Below are 23,535 nucleotides of genomic sequence, written 5' to 3'. Positions count from 1 at the left end.
ACACATCTACACGGAAGACAAACACTTTGAGCCCTGAAGATGATCTCAATAAAGATCGAAACGTTGGCATGATAAAGAAAATGTTTTTCTGAAACCTACGTCACACCAGACCGCACCTCACGATCTTCAAATAATCATTGGCTAACGATCACTAAACACCACACATTTATCTCCTTTCCTAAAATAGGCCTATAGAAAAAAGAGTATTCAGCTTCTGGTTTTGAGTTATCGTTCAGTGTAATGCTTGTTTAAATATTAGTTGATGTTTAAAATCCATGTAGTTTATAAATTGATTTCCTTACTGGTACTTATTTCAAATGGGCTTTAAACTTTCTCGCTTGTATAAATTTGCAGGTTGGTCTAGTCAAAAGACGTCTTTTGAAAACCTTTTCGTACCTTACTTTCGTACACGCAATTGGTCATTAATTTGAAAAATGACAAGGCGAAAGGTTCTAAAACTGCTGTGAAAATCTTGTAACAAATTTGACAAAGTGCCGTCAAAAACAGAAGAACGATGAAGAAAAGTCGAAGAGAGTCTTAAATTTCCGTCGTATTTTAATTTTTTTACTATGATGCAAGAGTGAAATTTTGTGTCCGTTCATTTTGTTCGCTGTTGTGGTACGTCTTGCCGTCTGGAACGTCCAATGTACGCGGCGGTAAGAAAAAGGCTGTAAATAGTTTATATTTTATTGAGTAAACGGTAGAACAGTGGAGACGACAAAGGGCTAGAAAAGGGCCACAAGTCGTAAATAGTTCCAGCTTTATTCGATGAACAGTAGGCCAATAGGGCTGCAAAGGATTAGGAGAAAGGCTGCCATACGGGCCTAAAACTTTCTGTAAGTCGAGAACCATTGGAATAGGTAAAATTCGAAATTTTTAAAACTATTTCTATAGTCTATTCGAAAAATATAGACCTCACTGGGAAAAAGGTTAGAAAATTTTTCGGGAAAAATGCTAGTAAGAAAAGAAAAAAAAAGAGTTCTTTAAAGTAAAAAAAAATTTTTTGCATTCAAGAATGAATTAACAGTAGATGAAATGGATACAAAACTGCAAAATTGTTGTTTTTTATTTGGATGATAAATTAGCCTTGGAAAGTTGGCAGGTCTTGATAAATACTTCAAGCATTCTAGTAAATCTCACAAGGGGAAGCTACAGATGTAGGATCGATGAAACTTGTGTGGTGTTTAGTGACCGTTAGTCAATGATTATTCGGAGATCGTGAGATGCGGTATGGTGTGACGTAGGTTTTAGAAAAACATTTTCTTTATCGTGCCAACGTTTCGATCTTTATTGAATCATCTTCAGGGCTCAAAGTGTTTGTTTTCCGTGTAGATGTGTCATTCTTGTGAGTCGTGTTGAGAGTGGCCAACGACTCACAAGAATGACACATCTACACGGAAAACAAACACTTTGAGCCCTGAAGATGATTCAATAAAGATCGAAACGCACGATAAAGAAAATGTTTTTCTAAAACCTACGTCACACCAGACCGCATCTCACGATCTCCGAATAATCATTTAATGAAACTTTTCACCGACCCACCCACACTCTCTCACTCTCTCTCTCTCTCTCTCTCTCTCTCTCTCTCTCTCTCTCTCCTCTCTCTCTCTCTCTCACTTCACTCTCTCTGTCATTCGCCCACATGGAAAATGGATAACATAAACGATAGCATCGAAATTATGGACTCTGAGTTATGTGATCTTGTAATCTCTTGTAATAATCAAAACTGACCCCAGCAAAATTTAAATCTAAGACATTAGGGCGCAATTGACAGTACTTTAAAGTATGCATGAATAAAACAATCGACAATTCTCTAAATTTTAGCAATTGAATTTAAAAAATAACCTAACTTGGCATAATCAAGTTTCCATAGTTACTAGCAAAATTAATTCAGGCCTGTAGAATATGAAAAATTGTCAAAATTCAAAACACGTTAAATTAAAAATCCACTATTTAAGACATTGATTTTTCCTCACCAAATTACCGTTTATACGTTCTGTCTACTATCAGGGAACAATGATTAAATAAGCTGACAATAAATGTACACATTATGTTTTGGACATGAAGGACTATTCAAGAATGTAAGATGTTAAATGGAAAACATTGCGAGTAAATTACTTCCGAGAATGAGTAAGTTCAACTGTTTTTAATAAGGTATTAAAATCGACTCAACCCATATATCTGTGAAATAAAATAAATAAGTTTAATGAGCCATTTAGATATTTTACTACAAAAGAAAAATGAAATATTGTAATTCTAAAATTCAGAACAAAAAATGCAAAATGTCTTTTCTTATAAAAACTTCTGAAGCCCTTAATAAATTATCAAAAGAAATTAAACAATTGCAAAAATTAGTATATTCAAAGTAAATTTAAAAAAAAATAACTACAAATGTTATGACTAATGAAATACATGTACTTATTTTAGTTACTATTTGTCTTATTCATCACTTTTATTACAGCATTCTCTTCATTTAATTTTAATTGCAATTTTTTTCTCTCAAATATTTTTTTATATTATTGTTTTTTTTCCGAATGTAAATAATAACGTTAGTTCTCTCTCTCTCTCTCTCTCGCTCTCCCCCAGGCACACACTCACCCACTAACCAATTCACCAACTCACTTCCCTTCTCTCTCCCTCGATCATTTTAAAATTAAAAAAATTAAAAAATAAGGTCGTTAGCGAGTGTTGTTAAGAATCATTTGATGAAAAAAAAGAGTATTATCTCTTTTTTATCACTAATTTATTTTTTTTATTCTTCGCTTATCCTCTCAGCCTTATTCAGCCATAAAAGGCCAAAAGTGAAAAAGGAAAGGGTGAATGCTACTGTTCTTGGTTTTTGACATCATGATGCTGCTTGGCTTTGTTTGGTTATTTTGGCTGAAATGCTCAAACATACAAAATTAAAATTTTTATTTAATGGAAAATTTTTAAATTACAGAAGAATGGTAACAAAAGCGCTGTGAAGTTCATGATAAACAGTCTGAAATTTAAAAAAAAAATCATACTTTCAATTTAGCTTTTCAACATTGAACCATGTTAACATTCAACATTGCATCGTCATTGGTTAATCTGTACTTCTTATGATCTGTTATACCAATGTGGTACTCTTTCTTTATTGTGTAAGAAAAATTAGGAACTGATCTTCCTTTTTATTTGTTTTTTATTTCTGAAAGACCTCAGTGTTCAGGCAAAAAATCCTACTAAATTTATGAGCTTGCAGTGAACCTCAGAGGGTTTATTCCGTGTACTGGGTTCAATAGAATTGTTGTTTATTATATGTTGGCTTTAAAAAAATTGGTATGTGGTTTGGAAGAAAACAAAAATTTATCAGATGGACGTACATATTTGATTTCTGAAGAAAGAAACTGTCCAAATCTAGGAAAAGGATTTTCTCGATGATCCTGTGTGGACACACTGCCCATATCCAGTTTGTGAAAGCCTAGTGAAGTTGCAAAATCCTGGATTTACAACAAAAGCAAGGGTAGTGGGAGAGAATTGTTTCGGGGTCATCCCTCTGGCCGGTACCTGATAGGTTTGTCAGGTGTCAAGGTACAATATATTGGCAGTTGTCAGGTAACATCTGATCCTGCACGACTTATTTATAGACTATTTTTTTCTCTTATATACATTTTTTTGTCGCACGGGGCTGATATGGGCGAAAGAGAGTGAAAACCGGAAAACATCGGCAGGCGTATTGGTCGGCCCCCGGCCAAAGCAATGTGCTAATTAAAACGGGCCGGAAATATTAACAAGGCAATTAAAGTACTGGTAACGTAGAACCACTTTTAGCCGACCAGATGCAATTCCGACGGCGAATTTTGAAATGTATACACTACATACCGAAGTTTAACAATAATTTCGGTTTTTATACCATAAATTAAATTCAAACGGTCGTAAATTTAATAAGAGCTTGTAAAAGAGGTTTGGCCGGTTTGAATGTGGTATCATTTAAAAATGGAACACATATAAACCTTTATAAAGTTTTTGTTGGTACGGCCAAACCGTTCATTAAAGCCCCAATTAATCTCATGATCTAAAAATCAGGTTGGAGTAATCGAAGAATAATCGCACGTTTAAACAAGTCTTCATTATTTAGCATAAAATCAAATTTATGCTAATAGATGTTTACATTGTTCCAGACATGATATTTGTATCATTGGATATTCAAAAAATAGACCAATTGGGGGGAAAAAGCACGTTAACATTTCAAGTTGGTAACAGATGCAGTTTCCAAAAGATGTTTAAAACCTTTCAACGTCTGCAATTGATAAACGGAAACATTTCCTGTCTAGAATAAAATAAGGGACAGAGCGAGAGAAAAAAAATAGAAAGAGTTTTCTTTATGGCAGGAAATGGTCTGGTCCTGTGGATACGAGATTGGGAAACACCTGGTGACTTCCACATGATGAGCCTCTATTTTCCCCTTGTTACGAACAGATATTTTTTACGAGTCAATGAATAACGCTTTGAATTTGTTAGATAGTTGGACTGACATGACATGCGTGGTGAGACCTATTGAGGACTACGGGGTGATGAACAGTTTGCTCGTTTCTGGTCACTTTAGTATGCCTTTCATTGCAAATTGAGTTTGTCGTCACACACCCTTTTAGTAGTGTTTTTGTTCGTTATTTTGAAGGACACGATAGACAAAATAACACACAGACCCAATCCTCATCTCACCAACCTACTCACTACTCTCTGTCACTTAGACTCTCTCTCTCTCTCTCTCTCTCTCTCTCTCTCTCTCTCTCTCTCTCTCTCTCTCTCACACACACTCACCCACTTTTCCTCTCTCTTTCTTTTTCTCTCTCACTCACCCACTCTTTCTCTCTCCCTCTTTCTCTCTCGCTTTCTCTCATACTCACTCTCTCTCCTCTCTCTCTGTCTCTCTCTGCCTTCTTTCCTCACTGTCTCCTTTCCTCACTCTCTCACTCTATCTGTCTGCCTGTCTTTCTCTCTCTCTCTCTCTCTCTCTCTCTCCCTCTCTCTCTCGCTTTCTCCCATACTCGCTCACTCTCTCTCTTTCTCCCTCTCTCTCTCTCTTCTCTCTTCTCACTCTTGAATAGAATCTCAAAGACACACTGAAGATGGCGAAATGCCGAAGCGCGCCTGACCCACCCAGTGATGATAGGCAAACCAAAATGATCGGTGAGGATGAATTTATTCGCACTCTAGTCTGCCCGATGCCTCCACATAAATTGTGGATTTGGGCTTTATTTGACGGATACGTTAGGCAAAATGATACACATGACTGAATATTGCGAGAAGCTGAAATTAGTATAACAGATTCAAAACAGCGATATATCTTTCATATCTTATAAGCCCGATCTGAAGCTTTTCGCAAGTTTGAAACAGCCCTAGGTTAAAGTTCAAAAATATAGAAAAAAATGTGACCAGTTTTAACAGCTTCCTGGACTTTTTTCATCCTTGGGAAACGTGAATGCAGAATTTTAAAGAACCGTTCCTTCAACTCAACCTAATCTAAAACCTAATGTTCTTAATGATATTCTTATCTTGTCACTATGGAATTTTAAAAAACATATGGTGATTTCCGAGTTGAACCAAGATTATATATGTATGTTTTCTTTAACGGTCAACACTCGGAATAAATAATTTACATTTCAGTTAGCATTTTGATCATAATATAAGTCAGTAATAGGTGGGAGGTGCTAATTATTTCCACGAATCGGATAGCCGATTACATCACGTTATTATATTGATCTGCATAAAATTTGACATGTTTGAACATTTCTTACAGGCCCTGGAATCATTTCAAAAGAGATTATTCGTTGACGCAAAGAGTCCAAAGGTGGTGAGGCAGTGAGTGAAGGCAAATTTCGTCGTCAGGTGTTTCAAACGTGATAACTAAGTGAGCTGTGCAACTTCACGTTCAAAAACAGGTATGTTTTAGATTTACGAAAAGCCTTTTTAAGAAAATTGTACTTGTTAAACTACCATAAAATAATATAAATCTCTCGCTGCCTTAATCAATTTCATTCATTCACACACCAACCCATTCATTCACGCACAATTTCTCTCTCCCTCCCTTCCTCCCACTGTTACTCCCTCTTCGCTCTTCTCTATCTATGTAAGTATGTCGGGTTCGAATGCAGGGCCGCTGGATTTGAACCCGGGACCTTTACTTTACAGTGATTAGCGCCGTGTCAAAGCCTAAACCGTTGCGGCACCCGACGCCCCCATTCTCTCTCTATCTATCTGTCTGTCTGTCTACATTTATCTCTCTATATCTCTATCACTCTTTCTCACTCACCACCCGCCCATACTCTCTACTCTCTCTTAAGTTGGGCTGATGCAGCTTTACAAGCTTTTCCTACAAGCTGTTTCCTTGCCTCTCTTCTTAGGTCAAGGTTGAGGTCTTCATTTCTAGGGTGCATTAACTGTATATCTTAATGATAATTCTGAACCGTTTTACGATTTGACGGTTGGTATTGCAGGCATAGCATCTGATAGTCAGAGGTCCACATGGACTTGAGGACCCAGGTAAAAGTAAGAGCTTACTTGGGCAACTGAGAGATCACGGACTGTCATGTTAAGCTCCACGAACTTTCCAATCGCAAACGCGCATCCAATGACATACCAAAGTACTTTGCCTCGATTCGATTCCCGACACAGCTTTTGAAACCTGTTTCTTTTTCTTTCTTTCACTCTCTCTCTCCCTCTCTCCCTCTTTCTTGATCATTTTTTTTAAAAAATATCGACCATAATCGCGACGCTTGCATCGTAATTGTGCGAAAAATTAAACTAATTAAATTTTAAACTAATTAATAAACGGTTGTTAGCATTTGTTAGGTAGGAATCATTTGAAGAAAAAAAGAGCATTATCTCTTTTTCTTATCACTAATTTAACTTTTTTTTGTTCTTTACTTATAGTCGTCAACCTTATTCTGCCATAAAAGGGTGATCTAGAATATAGGGTGATAGCAAGTCTAGAAAATATAAATGTGTCAATGGTCTTATGATGCCACTTGGCTTGGTTTGATTCGTTTCGCCATTTTGACTAAAATTCTGAAAATAGTTTTTGTTGTTGAAACTACAGCGAGGTCATCTCTGAAAAACAATGTCTAAACTGAGAACTCTTTTGCTCTTTACTTGAAAGTTAATTTTAATGATTATTTGAAGATCGTGAGATGGGGTCTGGTGTGATGTAGGTTTCAGAAAAACATTTTCTTTATCGTGCCAACGTTTCGATCTTTATTGAGATCATCTTCAGGGCCTGGGATTTATAAATATTGTTTAAATTATACAAATACAAGGATGTGAAAAAATGAATTTATACCATGATAGAAATTTTAGAATCAATCAAAGTATTTGTACTCACTTGTTAATTTTAATAAATTAAAGAGGGCGGGCTCTGGAACTCCTGCAAAAATTTATGCTGATCGGTGGAGTCCATTCAAAGTTATAGCCATTTTTGTGATTTTCGAAAACAAATCAGTCAATTTCGAAGGTGAATTTTGAAAGACGTAAGGACAAAAATATTTTCGAGGTTCAGAAAACTGATATCAACTTTGTCCTATTTTTTCCAGTTCCTATAAATTTAAATATCCAATCAATACTGGGGGGGGGGATTTACTCTCGATATCCGGTGTTTCCCTGTTAAAAATGTCAGAACTTCTCCGGGTTTTATCCAAATCCAACATTATTAGAACCTTCTTTCAATTAATTAATGTTGTTATGTAAGGTTTTGGTTGAAATGAAACAATTAGTGTCACGAGCGGGATTCGAAGCCGAAAGTCGTGCGTTCGAATCCCGCTCGTGACACTAACTTTTTCATTTCAACCAAAACCTTACATTACAAGATTAATTAATTGAAAGAAGTCATTTGGTCAATCAGACCACTAAATATAATGGAGTTTTAGAACCGTTGAAGTGCTTAAATTCTCTTCCTTTTATAAAACATCAAAAATGTTTAGATTTTATATCATTACAAGTGAGACAAAACTGCTATTCTAACCTTTTTTTTTACAGAGACCACGTTTCTGCCATTACGTCTGTGTATAACCCTCTAAGCTTCTATCAAGATTCTTGTGGACTGGTGGCTTTCGTTCAAAGTTAAAACCGTATTTTGGAAAAATATATCTCAGGGATTCAGAAGGTAATATTTTTTATTTTACAAAAAATTTGTATTCAGGGGTTTTTCGAGGTGGAGAAAAAGAATATCAACTTTGTTTTTGGCTGATATATACATAATTATTTGGAGATCATGAGATGAGGTCTGGTTAGAGTAGTTTTTAGAAAAACATTTTTTTTTTTGTCGTGCCAACGTTTCGATCTTTATATTGAGATCATCTTCAGGGCCTGGGATTTATAAACATTGTTTGAATTTTACAATTATATGTAGGATGTGGAAAAAAAAAATTTTTAAAACTATTTTCCTTCGTCGTTCGGACACAAATTCTGTACCCCTGTAAGTTTCCTGTCGATCAGAGTCGTTTCAAAATTATCACCATTAAATTCACTAATTTTCGTGGTCCGCTTGACCAATTAATATCTTTCAATTAATTAAGGTTTTTAGTTGAGATAAAAAAGTCAGTGTCACGAGCGGGATTCGAACCCACGATCTTCGGCTAGATACGCCGCTACTCTACCACTTGAGCTTGATTTTCTAAAGTGTGCAATATTAAGTTTTATTTATATATTTTTTGTTATTTATTGCACGGTTAAGTGGGTACAACTCGGAATTCGATTCGCTAGAGGAAGTGTCATCATCATGAGAGCAGTGAAGTCGGCGAAATCTTAAACATCTGAATGAATTTCCGTTGGTTGTAAAGATGACTCGTTTAAAGCTATTATTATATTAATTACATTACAATTAATTAAGGTTTTTAGTTGAGATGAAAAAAAGTTAATGGCACGAGCGCGATTCGAACCCACGATCTTCGGCTAGATACGCCGCTACTCTACCCCTTGAGCTATCGTACCTCGATCCACTCGGACACTGACTTCCCAGCTCAACCCCACCTTTTGAATTTTCCCTCCTTTTTGCCATTTTTCAAATGTCGTGTAATCAGAATTCGATTCTCGACTACAAATGAAATGGCCACGGAGAGTTTTAGCGAAGGTATACTTCATTTTAACTTATTAAATTCACTAATTTTCGTGGTCCGCTTGACCAATTAATATCTTTCAATTAATTAAGGTTTTTAGTTGAGATAAAAAAAGTCAGTGTCACTATTTTTTTTTAACATTTGAACAACAGCCTATTGGTGTGTCTAATATTTATTTTTGAATCCAGTAAAAAAATATTGTTTAAAATCCGTGATCGACCGTCTTATCCTTCCCTTACCTTTATATTTGATCTTACTTTTGAAATTTGACGTGATTTATCAGTTCGTGTAGTCGAATATTTTCGGCCGTTCTACATATCAGTGGGTTATCGTTTAAATCATACAATCTCTGAGTAATCTATTGTTTCCTTCGAATCATTTGTACACGATTAATCATACGATGATGATTTTTTTTCTCTCTTTCAGGACAAGGGTGATTTCACTTTTGTGTCACTTCTGTCTGAGGAATTCTTACTGTTGTTAAGACAAATTCGATAGATTAATCTTGTGTTATTTTAGTGATTAAACTTTTCTTTCTCTTTCTCTGGTGTTTACTTGTGTTCAGTCCCTTTCTAGTCTTCACCGGTGACGATTTAGAAAAGCGTTCCCTGGATTCCGGTAATTTTTTTTTTTTACCAAAGAAAATAGCACTTACAATTTTCACGTTCTGTATAGCGATTTCCAATCTTTCAACTATACATACATCATGACTTGAATGAACTGTTGAATGTTATGTTGAAATAGTATTCGATTTCGTGTTATGTTATTGAATATTTATATAAAATTTGAATATTTTTCCACCGGCAATTTCAGTTTTTGTAATTCCCACTAAATTACCAGCAGGCCTCGAGAATCACCCGCCTCCGGTGTTGACAGTCTGGAGTCAGAACTCGGTCTTATCCGTCCAGCCACCGAGGTTAGGGCTCCGGGTGCTGTGAACAGCTAGTTCAATTCAGCACCCAACGCATGCAGTTCCTAAATCCAAACCCATTCAAACTCTCGATTGAGGGTCGATGGGGTATTCGATATTCGCCATCGACCCTCTCACACTACACATTCACGCTAATAAATACATTCACTATTAACACACGATAGGTACACAAAGCTAACAACCCTGTTTCTTACAAGAATTCGAACAGGGGACTCGCCACTCGCTGACGTGCTCAAGCACAATTCTCATATCAGATGGCATTCCTACACGCTCACAATATAGAGCCAAGGCGTTGCAACGTTCATTTAGATGGGACATATAGACCTATCTCTACATGCCGGACACAAAGTAAGTGTGTCAACCTCCCATGGCCTATCCTTAATCGGGTGAGGATGACCCTTCTTCTGCAAGTCAGATATGCAAAATTTCTTGGTTTTTTTAACATATAGTACATATAAAAAGCGTTTTATAATAACAAGGTAAAAAGAGGGCTCGTCAATAGGAAAGCTCTTCAGACTACAATCTGGGTTTTGGAAGAGGCCATCTTCTACTGTACACACTCGCCTTAAGGAATCCCCAAACGTACAAATCCATGACAGTAACCTGCCACCTCGTTCCCTCGATCTTACTGATGACGATCGTTGATCTCGTGTACGTTTTTAACAATTGATAGTAGTCTACTATAATCAGGAGGGATTGTGGATATTCTTATACCTCGAAAGCTTATTAAATAATGAACTTTTCGTGGAGTTTGACAATCACTAGGATCAAACATAAAGGCATACCTAATCATACAAAACAACCAAACATTGTGGTATTTTTCAAATTTGAGCATTTATTAAGGTTCTTGACTGAAAATTATTTCAGGTGAAAGTAGTAGGTTTTTCTCTCGTAGGGTAACTTTCCATAGAAAAACTAACACAAAGTCGAAATTGGTTAGGGACTGGAGATAGGTATAGAGACTATAAGTTGGAAGTTGTTGCAATAGGGTGAACTATCACCCAAAATGTTTCCGCATTGTTCTCTGGGACACCCTGCATATATGTACCTGTTAAATGTATTTTTAGTATTTATTTATTTATTTATTATTATAGTTATTTACATATATATAGATATATATTTAAAATAGTAGTGAAGATGGAGGTTTTTGTTATTTAACTTGTGTAAACGTACCTATCATGAAGTAGCGAAATATATCGTCGAAAGCTTGGTACAAAAGCACTATTTGTTTTCTGGCCACAGCCCTAATCCACGTGACTCTACTATACAGGGTGATTCACAAACTATGGCGAAACTCACGATGATTCTTCAGCTAATTTGCAACAAAAAATATTCTATACAATTTTTAAAAATTCTCAATAGTTTCGGAGATATTTATAAATAAATTTGTTTTCTCCAAAACGCTGTTTTTTTAGGTTAAAACCGCCATAACTTTTCTTCGCTTTAAGGTATAGCAAATCTGATAGCACCATTAGAAAGAGGGATAAATGTCCCGACAGATAGAGATAAATAACTTTTTAAAATTATCCCTTTAAGCATTTCGTTTTGTGTTCAATCATGATACAATCCAATTTTTGTCATTTCAGCTAGAGCATTTAAACCTTAACAATTGTTAACTATGGGCTATGAAAGTAAGAAAAACTTCCTTTAGTATGAACCATACTGAACGATTACCGAAGTAGAACTAATAAGATTTCTGCTTAGATAGTAACAACAAAGGGAAAGTATTCTAATAATAAAGTAAAGTAAGCAATTTTGAGCCACATCAAATCAGGGGATTAAAGCAAATTTTATCCTTCTTGTCAATTTTTTCCACTAAATTTGTATTTTTCTTTAAAACGGGATGTTATTTTTTTTAAAGTAATTATTTTTTATTTTATTATCAATATGAATAAAGAAAAAGAAAAGCATTCCCCATCTTTTGAGCATGATTTTCTTATTCAAACCCTATTTTTCCTCTAATGATCATATTTCCTAGGAAAAAGCCCATGTTAAAAAGTTTTCAAGCTTGTTACATGAAGAAGTTTTTCTTACTTGGATCGCCCTTAGTTGACAATTGTTCAGATTTAAATGCAGATTAAAACTCTGGCTGAAATGACAAAAACTGGATTGTTTCATGATTAAACACAAAACTAAATGCTTAAAGGAATCATTTTCATCATAAAACGTATTTATCACTATCTATTGGGAAATTTGTCCCTCTTTCTAATGGTGCTATCAGATTTGCTATACCTCAAAGAGCAAAAAAGTTATGACGGTTTTAACCCCAAAAACAGCGTTTTGGAGAAAATAAATTAATTTATAAATATCTCCGAAACTGTTGAGGATTTTTAAAAAATGTATAGAATATTTTTTGTTGCAAATAAGCTGGCTAATCATTTCCTTGAGTTTCGCGCATAGTTTATGATTCACCCTGTGTAGTAAAGGCTGGTGGACCTTATAGAAGATTACTATTCTATTTTCAAGGGTTCCAATATTGGCTTGGGAGGTTTTGAACTAACACACTCCTCGAAAATAGAACGTAATGATCCAAACTATTCGAAAGGTTATTAATTTTTTTTAATTTGTCGATTTTTAAAAATTTTTGTCATGGCGGAATAATTTTTTGATATTCTTCAAAAATCTCCTGTAAATGTTTTTTGGGTGGTTTTGGTATACCATACTTCTCGAAAATAGAACGTAACGATCCAAACTATTCGTAAGATTATTAATTTTTTTTAATTTGTCGATTTTTAAACATTTTTGCCATGGCGGAATAATTTTTTGATATTCTTCAAAAATCTCCTGTAAAGGTTTTTTGGGTGGTTTTGGTATACCATACTTCTCGAAAATAGAACGTAACGATCCAAACTATTCGAAAAATTATTATTATTATTATTATTATTATTTTAATTTGTCGATCTTTAGGAAGTTTTGTGTTAGCGGAGTAACTTTTTGATATTCATCAAAAATCCTTCCAATATTTAAATTTCAAAAGTTTGTTCAAGCGAAATGGCTATCATTTGGACTGAATAGTTATCATTCTGTAAAAATGTAACCTAGATTTTAAAAATAACTTAAATTTTGATGAAAAATACAAAGATAATGGAGAAATGTGTGGTGTTTAGTGACCGTTACTTAATGATTATTTGGAGGTCGTGAGATGCGGTCTGGTGCACTCTCAAATCTCAACCCGACAGATAAGAATGACACATCTACACGGAAAACAAACACTTTGAGCCCTGAAGATGATCTCAATAAAGATCGAAACGTTGGCACGATAAAGAAAATGTTTTCTAAAGCATACGTCACACCAGACCGCATCTCACGACCTCCACATAATAATAATGGAGAAAATTTCTTTCTTTTGTGTGTGTGTGTGTGTGTGTGTGTGTGTGTGTGTGTGTGCGTGTGTGTGTGTGGCGCGCGCGCGAGTTTTTTCTCTTCTTAATTTCTTTAATATCTTGCCATTGTGCATGAGCGTACCCCTGAAGGACGAGCTGTCGACCCCCTACATCCAAAAATATCAGGCAACATAAGACGAAATGGTGACAGGGGAAAAGGGTTCAGAACTTGTCGCATTATTTAGACACGTAAATTTTTACAAACAACCTCAATTTTGATTAAAAAATGCATAGGTAACCGAGATATACCCATTTGGGGGGGGGAGGGCTAGCAAAAACTCCTTTGAAAAACAATGTAACGATCCTACCAACATACCTTTCGAAAGCTTATGAAATTAAAGCTTTTTATCTAAAACTCGCTTATCTTTAGGAAATTTTTCCACAGCGTAGTGAATTTTCTGAAATTCTTCATATATCTTCCGATTTTAAAATTTATAGGTTTGTACCAACAAAATGGTTATTATTTGGTCGGAAATGGTACCGTTTATATTGTATCTGCGCGAATGAATGAGTTAGAAAACTGATTTTGCGATATTCTAATTCATTTACAGTCTTATGTCACCCAATTCATTTGTTTTCCCTTGATTTACAAAAAATCTGATTAATTCATACCAGTTCTTAACAGAAATCCAATGAATTGTTCGTAGCTCATTATTTCTGTTTTTGACCATACTAAAAAGTGGTATTTTCTCCGTTCCATAAGTTGCATAGTGCACACTACTTTCTTCCTCTCAGTTCTAAGCATTATTTAGGCCTAATTATTTTCCTCTGAGTCTAATTTGGTAATAAAATGTATTGCGCCCAAATATATTTCTGCTAGCTTGTACCATATATTGAATAAAAACATATTTTTATAACCTTGGATATGGTTTGAACTAAATTCTCTACATAACTCAATCTTCCTGATGCCAAGACTATTTTCCATTGCATATTGACTCAATTTCTTAGTATGTCTTGCATACTGGAACTCCAGCAGCACCTTGTGAAAATTTATCTGCTGCAAAATAGTATATACCAAATGGGATATCTCACTGTTTCCAGATACAATAATCAGGTCAATTTAAAAAGAAATCAGTTTATCATCACAGCCAACCACTCTGTAGACCTCTCTTCCTTTTCTGGGAGTCAATTCAGAATCAGAAAATCCAACAAATATATATTGAAAATTGAATGCGAAAGAAAAGAAAAAATGCAAAAATTAGACGATTGAGCCGCGATTTTCAATCACGGTCGAACAAACCGTCAGTATAGGTTCAGCTGCTGTTTTTAGTTGATCAGCTAAAGTTTGAACCAATCAAAGTCCAGACTTACTTTCAAGTCGTGAGTCATTCCTTTCAAGTTTAAACACGGCTTGAAACATGTGAACATCTCAGTTGGTTGTTTCCTGTAGCGTGAGAACTCGCCTTAAATCGTACATAGCATTTTTCATTTATCTATTTTTGTATTAATTGAACACGACACTCGTGATGACTCGATGAAAAATTGTTTCCTGATGTCAACCGCTCTCTGAATAATGATAACTGCTGATGGAGCATTCAGCCAGTCTCCGAGTCCACCCACCGGTCAAAAATTTGCTGATTTGTCCATGACGGGCTACATTCGATACCCACCATTACAGTAGACATCGTTTAGGTACGTATTGTTGAAAAATCCAGCAATTATGCAGAAACTATGTCTGTTTGGCCTGGTTATTGTTATAAATTATAACTTCAAAAAACTTTATAGGATTTTATGTAAGATTTTATGTAAAACTTCCAGTTCCTCTTGTTCTTTAAATGCTTTAATTCTTGCACGATTTTTTAAGTGAATTTTCAAGAGGTCATTAGCTCTTAAGAGTGACGGACATTTAGAATGAATTGTAAAGCCATTTAGCAATATTATTGCGTTAATTATAACATACTTATATATTATTAGGCACAGAATTAATTTATTATTGAGAAATAGTGTTGTTTTTGTTGGAAAAACCGAATTTTATAACTGTCCAACCCGAAGCAGGTATTGAAAAAAGAAGGGGGGCGCCCTAAATCCGTTCTAAACCGTTCATTTCCCAGAGGCTGGGAGTTGTAAAATTTTAACGGTAGTTCTATTTCTATTTCAAGCCAAACGGTTTGGAAGTGTTAAACAGTGAAGAGGGCGAGTATTTTCTTTTATTTCGAAATTGTTAACTGAGGATTTCTACGAGGCCGCCTTTACGTTGGCAGTAGTGATCGAGAAGTGTTCCAAAATAACCAGCCTCCAGCTGAGAATGACATTATGACTTGTATTATTTTTTTTTACAACACTAATTCAATTTAGCAATAATCCCATTAAAGTTATTATGCCGAGACATTAACGTTAATAAGTCGGGAAACTGCGTAAAATGGTTATTTAGGTAAATCAATTTATTTATTACATGTTGGGAGATGGTTTTCCGAATCGTATTTATAATGTAGCCCCCCCAGCCTTGTTCAGTCTAGGGGCAAAAATGTGTTAATTTCGAATGTTATTTTTCAGTTTTCGCTTGTCGACTTATAATTTAACACAATGGGCAACTGTCTTAAAGGGTCGTCAGCCGATGACATTTCCCTTTTAAGAGGAAGTGAAAGTGTTGGAGATACGACGTCGGAACATCTCGGCCTTCCTCCTCCGTATCGGGTAAGTTCCATAATTTTATAACATTTCACACTTGAGCACCTATTTCTAGAACTCAGGCACTCAAAAGTTTCATAGAAAATAAATAAACTTGCGAGTAAATACATTTAAATAATCCAGGGCTCTTTTGTTCAGTCTTTACACTTCGGTTTACTTTGTCCTCTACCATCTCATGTTTTTCTAGAGAATTTCAAATTTCCGCCAAAAAACTGAAATTTTACAATTTTCAAAAGATTAAGCAATAATTTAGAAAAGGCTGTTGACATTGATAATTGGCCCCAGGGTTCAAGGAAACTTCCTGCTTGCCTAAGTTCTCCCTTCCCCAATTCAAAAGTTTACCTTCTCAATTAAATATAACTCCAAAAAAATCTTTGTATAAATTTTTATTCTATATAAAAGTTCCCAGTGAGTTTTGTTCTTGAAACTATTTTGCTGTTTCATAATTCAATACAAAAAGTTATTTATTGGTCAACTCTGCCCTGCTAAGAAGAAATCCCATATCTTCCCGGAGATTCCCAGTTGGGCCAATCATGAGTTGAAAAGGAACAGGCGTAGTGCCCCGTTGGACCGAAACACGAAACTCCGTAACTCTGAGCCAAGCATTGCGCTGAACTTTTTACCCCCGACAAGTGTGTATAATGCATTCACAACATTGATGGTCGATGCACCAGTAGAAGTCATGGAAATCAGCTGCTGTGTCCTCACAATTGGCACAGAAGAGGACTGCGTTTTTCCCACAAATATGGGCTTCAACCCCACCGAATACGAACATAAAAACTACATATATTGCAGAATCATTTCATGCAGGCTACAACTGTCAATTCTATGCACCCCATCCGACTGTTCATATCGTAATTACTGTTTTCAAACAAATTGAAGCTGAATCTAATATTTAAGCATTAAAAAGGCTCTGAAAACCCAATGGAAGACAGACCTGTGAAGTGATTGAATTTTTTTAAAACTTTTTTTAAACACAACCTGGAGTAAGTCTAAAGGAAACATAACAAACAGAAACATGATGGAGACCTCGGTAAACTTTCAGAACATCGGCTGAACACTGATGAAGATGAGTGAATTATTATGAACAATAATTCATTGTGTCATAATGAGGGATGTGTGGCTGAAGAAAATGTAGTTTTAGTAATTATATTTACTACATTAATGACTGTGTTTATTGTTTCATTAAATTTCATTCAAAATTTATTAAATTTATTCGTTGTTAGTAGCCTGAAAACTGAGTTTTCATTTGTTTTATTATCTAAGTTTGTCATCTGCTTTTGGGTTCAAACGAGTTCAGTAATCGACTCATTTGTGTGTCCAACTAATGTATATATTGATTGTATAGTTCTCATCAAATGACTTCTTTATTCAATAAAATTATTTTTGACTTTCATCGTAAACATAATTTTTTCTGATACATTACTCAATCTGCTTTTTTGCCCTAGTGATTTTGAAACGAAACACTTAGTCATTTGAATGGCCAGATAATGGTACTCTGTGTTTTCTTTGTAATTGGTCTCATTCCAGATCATTTTTTAAAAAGGCTGATCAGATGAAATGACTGATAACTACACTACCTGTCCAAAAAACATAAAAATAAATAAATAAAAATAAAAAAATTGCAACACCCTGAAATTGTCATATTTTATTTTACGTTATTATCAATCCTTTTTGTTTGCTCATAAAACATTTTTGTAGAAAATCATTGGGTATGTTGTCCCATAATTACGGCTGCCTTCAGCATTTTCGAGGGTAGTATGAGATTGATCTCATGATCAAACCTTTGTTTTGAAATTGTATCAATCATTGATTGGGCTAATGTCTGGTTTTCTTACTGGCCACTCAAAGTTTAGTTAGCTTGGTGTTCAGATACCCAGAAACATGTGTTTCCCTTGTGTGAAATAATATAAATAAAATATGTTTAAGAAAAAAGGCATAAAAGGCATTAACTACCTAATTCTATCCGCATAAGCACTGGCAGTAACTAAGTACTTCAAGTATTCTCCAGACACTTTCACGGGTCTGGAATGGTAATAGGACATCCACAGTCCATAATTGGTGTGCCCTAGAAATCTTAGTCTTTCTATGGTGAACTGTGGTGTGAAGGAAACCATTCACAGACCTTCTTGTTCTAAGGTTTGACTCTGTCTCTGTCTTTTCAGAAATTCATACTTTAAAAATCTTTTGACATTTTACATTTCATTTTTTAATTTTTGTCTGCAATATCAGCCCCTGCTGCTATTCCATTTCACTTCAACTCACCATAATTACATTCAGTAATTTAAGCGTTCTTTCAGATGTTTGGTGGTTCCTATTGGAAATGAGAAAATTGAATGAAAAAGGGTCAGGGTCAAAAAAAAGTTATTTTTAAATTGTAGAAAAGAAGGGCATTTGTTGAAGGGAAATATTCATGTGATTGAGCGTATAGTTCTCATCAAAACTTCTTTAATCAATAAATTTGCTTTTAACTTTCTCTCTGAACATCGGTTTTTACTAATATGTTCCCATAATCTGCTTTATTTAACTATTGATATTTTTCACTTAGCTATAGCTGTAACTATTGTAACTATCCACGGCCATGTGTGGAGAAGACATGGAGACTTTGCTTCATGTGCCATGCATGAGCTTTTTCAAAGACAGTCGTTTATGATATGGGGTGAATCAACGTCATTGCCCATACTGAACTGATCATCATACAGAATGGATCTTTAACTGCAGTAAGGTACATTGAGGAAGTTCTTCTGAAAGCTGCAGTCCTATTCGCTCCATTTATTAGAGACAACTTCATTTTAATGCTTATGATGCTCGACCGCATGTAGCTCAGGTTGCCACTCATTACTTGGAGGATGTAGGGATTACCAAATGAATTGGCCAGCAATTCTCTTGACATGAATCCTACAGAACACTTATGAAGCATTAAACATTGTTCGCTGCCTCCAACAAATGTTGAACAACTTCGAACTGCTCTTGTTGAAAAATGGGATTCTGTTTCACAAGGCAAAATCTAATCGTTTATTTACTCCATATACAGGAGACTCAAGGCTCTCGTGAGGCGAGAGGAGGTAGTAATACTTGTTATTAAGAGCAAAACTAAGTAATAAATGGTTAGTTAAATTTTAATCTATCACTAAATAATTTTTATTAAAACTCATGAATTTCTGATCTTGTTTAATTTAGTTTATATTAAAATATGTATGTTGTAATTAATATAACGAAAAAAATACATATAGTTTGAAGTAAACAACAAAATATGAGTGTCCAAATGTATATTTATTGAAATTTGGTTACAATGGTCATTGTTAAGATTAGGCTATAAATCAAAATTATAAGCCTAGGTTTTTCAAATATTTGATTATTCTAATAGTCTGCCAACTTGTCTAATATATATATTTTCAGATAAATTCGAAATGTTAATGACAACTTCTTTTAATTTGCAGGAAGCAGTACCTGTCTACTACCCCTCTCCCAATATAAGTCGTCCTGTGAACCAGTTAACAGAAGAAGAACAGATAAAAATCGCCAAAAGAATTGGCTTGATCCAGCATCTTCCTACAGGATCTTATGATGGCTGCAAGAAAAATAGAGAGTAAGCGCATATAACAGTTATTAATTTATTCCGTCTCATTCCCATGGTTGTAGCATTTTTGGATTCTACTAGATTATTGTTGTTTAGGATTATACTCGTGTTTTAGAATTTACAAAAATCCTTTCCTGTTTTTAAACAGTATTGGCACATTCAGAAATTCTCCAATTCTGTATTAACAAAATATGGCACATTTGAATTTGTTTTTAATCATCTACTCTTTTCTCTTCCTAGTCACTTATTTAACCTTATAAAAATATAACTGTTAGATTAATGTATAAAAGTGAATTAATTTAACACAATGTTTTTAAGAGTTAATTAATTTTACATTTTTAACCATTGCGCCATATCATATCTACTCGATGATAGGTCTTTTTTTTTATATTTTCCACCTCGCTATAAATTATCCTTTATTGTAGAAATAAATGTGTGGTTTTAGAAGCTGTAAATTTTCTTTTCCAACAGAATCAGATATTGTAAATTAAAAGAATAAAGGGTTGACGAACATTGGATGACAGGATGTAAACAAATTCAATAAACATTTATATTTGTTTTTAATAAGTAGTATGGTTTTAGCATAAGCATAGATTGAACCATAACCAAATAGAACACCTTTGGAATAAGTCTTCAAAAATTCATTAAAACAGCGGCTGAACGGTGAATTGATGGTTGTTTCATGTTTAAGTTAATTTTATTGTTGCTTCTATTATATAAAAAAATAAGAATTGTAAAATAATATTCTATCCTCTTCCCATCCTGTCACAGGACTCCTATAAACTTGATTAATCCTACATGGCATGTCTGCAAAGAAGTTTATACTTATCTCAGTAATAAAGCTGAAACATTTTGTACAGCTTTATTTATTTTTCCCTTATACTTTTAGTGATGAAATAAACAGATTTTTTTCCTCCACTTTTCAAGGTTTAGGCAAACAAAAGCAGGTAATTCAAACAACAAAATTCTAAAATTTTAAATTCTTTCTACACAATTTTCTCAATCAGTTAGCCCAAATAAAAGTAGCATTCTTATTAGTTGTGTGTTGTTTAGCGACCATTTATTCTTATTATTTTTATTATCATTTTTATTATATAAACTCAATTAATTATACACGATTTTTCTAAATGGAAAATTGGTGTCAGGCCACGGCTGAGCATATGTTATGCTGTATGCAGTCCTTATTTGTTATTTCACCTTCTAGTTATGGGGATTTTACCTTTTAAGTTTTTTTTCCTTATATTGGTCATGTTCTGTGGATGGTTTCCTCTCTTTCACCATTCATTATCCATGAAAATATTTCCCTTATAAATGAATGGTCACACATTGTTGATTTATTATATATTGTTTGCTGTAATATTCATCATTACTGCCAAATTGCCTATGCTTGCAAATAAATTTAATCTGTATTTTTTTGTTTTAGGTGTGTGATATGTATGATGGAGTTTTTAGTAGGGGATAACGTCCGTTATCTTCCTTGCATGCATATATATCATGTTCACTGTATTGATGACTGGCTTATGAGAAGTTTTACATGTCCTTCATGTATGGAACCAGTTGATGCAGCCCTCCTTACCAGCTATGAAACAAGCTGAAATATCTGTGATCAAATTAGTAGTGGAGAGAAATGCGTGTGTTACAGAACAGGGTATCGAGACAAATTTTTAGACTTACAAATTCTTTCCAAATTGAATCACAGTTCTGGTTTATTAGTGGAAACCGTTTTATTACAGTGTTGCATTTGATGTAGTTACACTTTTATTTTCATTTTCATAATGTGCTTTTTTTCCCAACTATGAAGGAAAAATTAGCCGACTTTTGTATTTGGACATAATAAAGAAGCAAGTGAATTGTCTTAAATTCATTATCACTTTGTTTCAAAACATGTTTGAAATAAAGTAAAATATATTTAATGGCAAACTTACAACAAACCTATGTATAAGACACATAATTTGGTATTATTTGATACATTCTTGTAAATATTTATCAAGAAAAAGGTTTAAATAGACTTTCAGTTGTGTATTACATTATGTTGAACAGAGATAATTACTTTTTTTCTTACAAAAACAAGAGTCAATGACACCAAGGTAGGCAATACTAGCATTAACTGAATTAAATACGCATATTAATTAAGTTGTTTGACTTGTTAATATGTTCTTTCATGAATATTTTACTCAAAAACTTGGATTAACTAATATTTACAAATCTTTCTGTAGACTTTTTTTTATTTGACAATACATGGTTATTTAAAAAAAAATATTTAACATAATATATGTCGCTGTTTGCCATTAAAAAACTACAACCATATTTTTAGGTATGAGTGAATGAAGATGTAGTGCTTAATCACCTAAATGAGAATAGAATATGCATATGGACTTTGAATTAAAAAAAGAATATGCGAACTAATAATGTTTTGTTTTACATATGTTTTGCTTTATAAAACATTTGGATTATATAAGTGCAATTCTCAGAGCCTGTTCTTTCTAATTATGACTAAATTACTAAATTATTTTTCTATATGCGCTATTGTTGATAATTAAAAACTACACGTGTCGTGTATGTGAGAGTGTGAATGTTTTATGTAGGCCTAGAAAAAATATTTCTAGGTGAATATTATATACTAGTATTAATTTTAGTACTTAGATTAGTCATCATAAATAGTTTGTGTCTTATTCTGCCTGTGATTGTTCTAAAAAATATGTATAATCTTACTAGGCCAAGAGTGTGTTTCTCTTTTAAAAGTATTGATTTTTAAATTTGAGCCATGGTAGAGTTTTCTAATAAAGTTTATTGTGTCACAACAGAAAACTTTATAACATAAGTTTTCTATTAATTTTATATTGTAAAGAATATTTTTACTACAATATAATATAGTATGGAGAAATTAGATATGGATGTATGCTGTAAAGTTTGTTGAGTTTTATTTTAAAAATAATTCTGTTTAACTTTAATAATGGTGTTTCAATCCACTTGTAATTCAACTGCTGTTTCTGATTTCATTATCAAATTTATCATTTTCGTTTATATATATATTTTTTTAATCAATATTTTAGTAACGCATATTCTAGTCAGAATATTTAATCAAAAATTTAGACTTTTAAAAATTTTAGGCATTTTTTAATGATTATTCAGAAACACTGACAAAAACGGAAATGACTTATTCCAACAAATATCTTGAAAGTTTCATTGGTTGAACATCATTAATTCTAGCTTGATCCAATTAAATGTTTATCCTTTGTATGAACGGTTATTGTAAACACTCTAGGCAAATATTTATCTATTCGACTGTGTAAAGTGCAACACACAATATATTGTAAGAAGGATATTTAGATTTGTTGCTTTTATTTGTATTGTTAATCTGAATGGCTTGAAAATTTATTAGGACTAATGTCAGATTTTATACTAGTATAATTAATGGTATAGCCTCAACCAAGATGTGGATAATTGTTAGTTCACTAATACAGTAAAGCAACAATTTAAAACAGAAAATATAAAAGAATATTTTTTCTAGTAGGTGAAAATGTTTTATAATATTTTTTATTGTTGTAAATAGAATTTAGAAACATTTCATGTAAATAATAAACAGAAAAATTTTTGGGTTTTTGTTTTCATAAAATTTAGATAAGACAAAATGTTCGTATTGTTGAACAAAGTGTACTTTCTTTCAAATTATATATCGCACTATTAATTTAGTCAAGGTTATTTTGTATTCGAAAGGTGTTTTTTAATGTGTTTAACATTGTAAATGATTTAATGATTTTTGGTCCAAAGAGAACATTTGTAGTGACTGTATTTAACATTTACATAAATTATAGCTAATAGAGTTGCATTTTGTAATTGGCACTTTTTATAATATAACATTCCTAATTGTACCGCGCGTTCTTTTCTCCTAATCTTTTTTATTATTATTATTATTTGTAGTTTAAATGAAGCCTCAAGATG

The 23,535-nt window shown here is 33.6% G+C and overlaps 1 protein-coding gene across 2 annotated transcripts; it reads left to right on the top strand.

Annotated features, from left to right (window-relative positions):
- Nucleotides 1-1,915: 1,915 nt before the first annotated feature.
- LOC106664750 (RING finger protein 11) lies at nt 1,916-23,465 on the top strand. Of its 2 annotated transcripts, XM_014390730.2 has the most exons (6): nt 1,916-2,130; nt 5,762-5,903; nt 7,993-8,119; nt 15,879-16,019; nt 19,454-19,602; nt 21,017-23,465. In XM_014390730.2, exons 4-6 carry the CDS (start codon nt 15,909-15,911, stop codon nt 21,186-21,188), a joined length of 432 nt encoding a protein of 143 aa, XP_014246216.1. In that variant the 5' UTR covers nt 1,916-2,130; nt 5,762-5,903; nt 7,993-8,119; nt 15,879-15,908; the 3' UTR covers nt 21,189-23,465. The 2 variants fall into 2 exon arrangements, with proteins under 2 accessions (XP_014246216.1, XP_014246215.1); XM_014390729.2 differs by lacking the exons at nt 1,916-2,130; nt 5,762-5,903; nt 7,993-8,119 and adding an exon at nt 15,513-15,756.
- Nucleotides 23,466-23,535: the final 70 nt, after the last annotated feature.

The sequence above is a fragment of the Cimex lectularius genome, unplaced genomic scaffold, assembly GCF_000648675.2.
Source record: "Cimex lectularius strain Harlan isolate CLEC.00 unplaced genomic scaffold, Clec_2.1 scaffold212, whole genome shotgun sequence".
Lineage (NCBI taxonomy): Eukaryota > Metazoa > Arthropoda > Insecta > Hemiptera > Cimicidae > Cimex > Cimex lectularius.
This window is presented reverse-complemented; position numbering and strand designations above follow the sequence as displayed.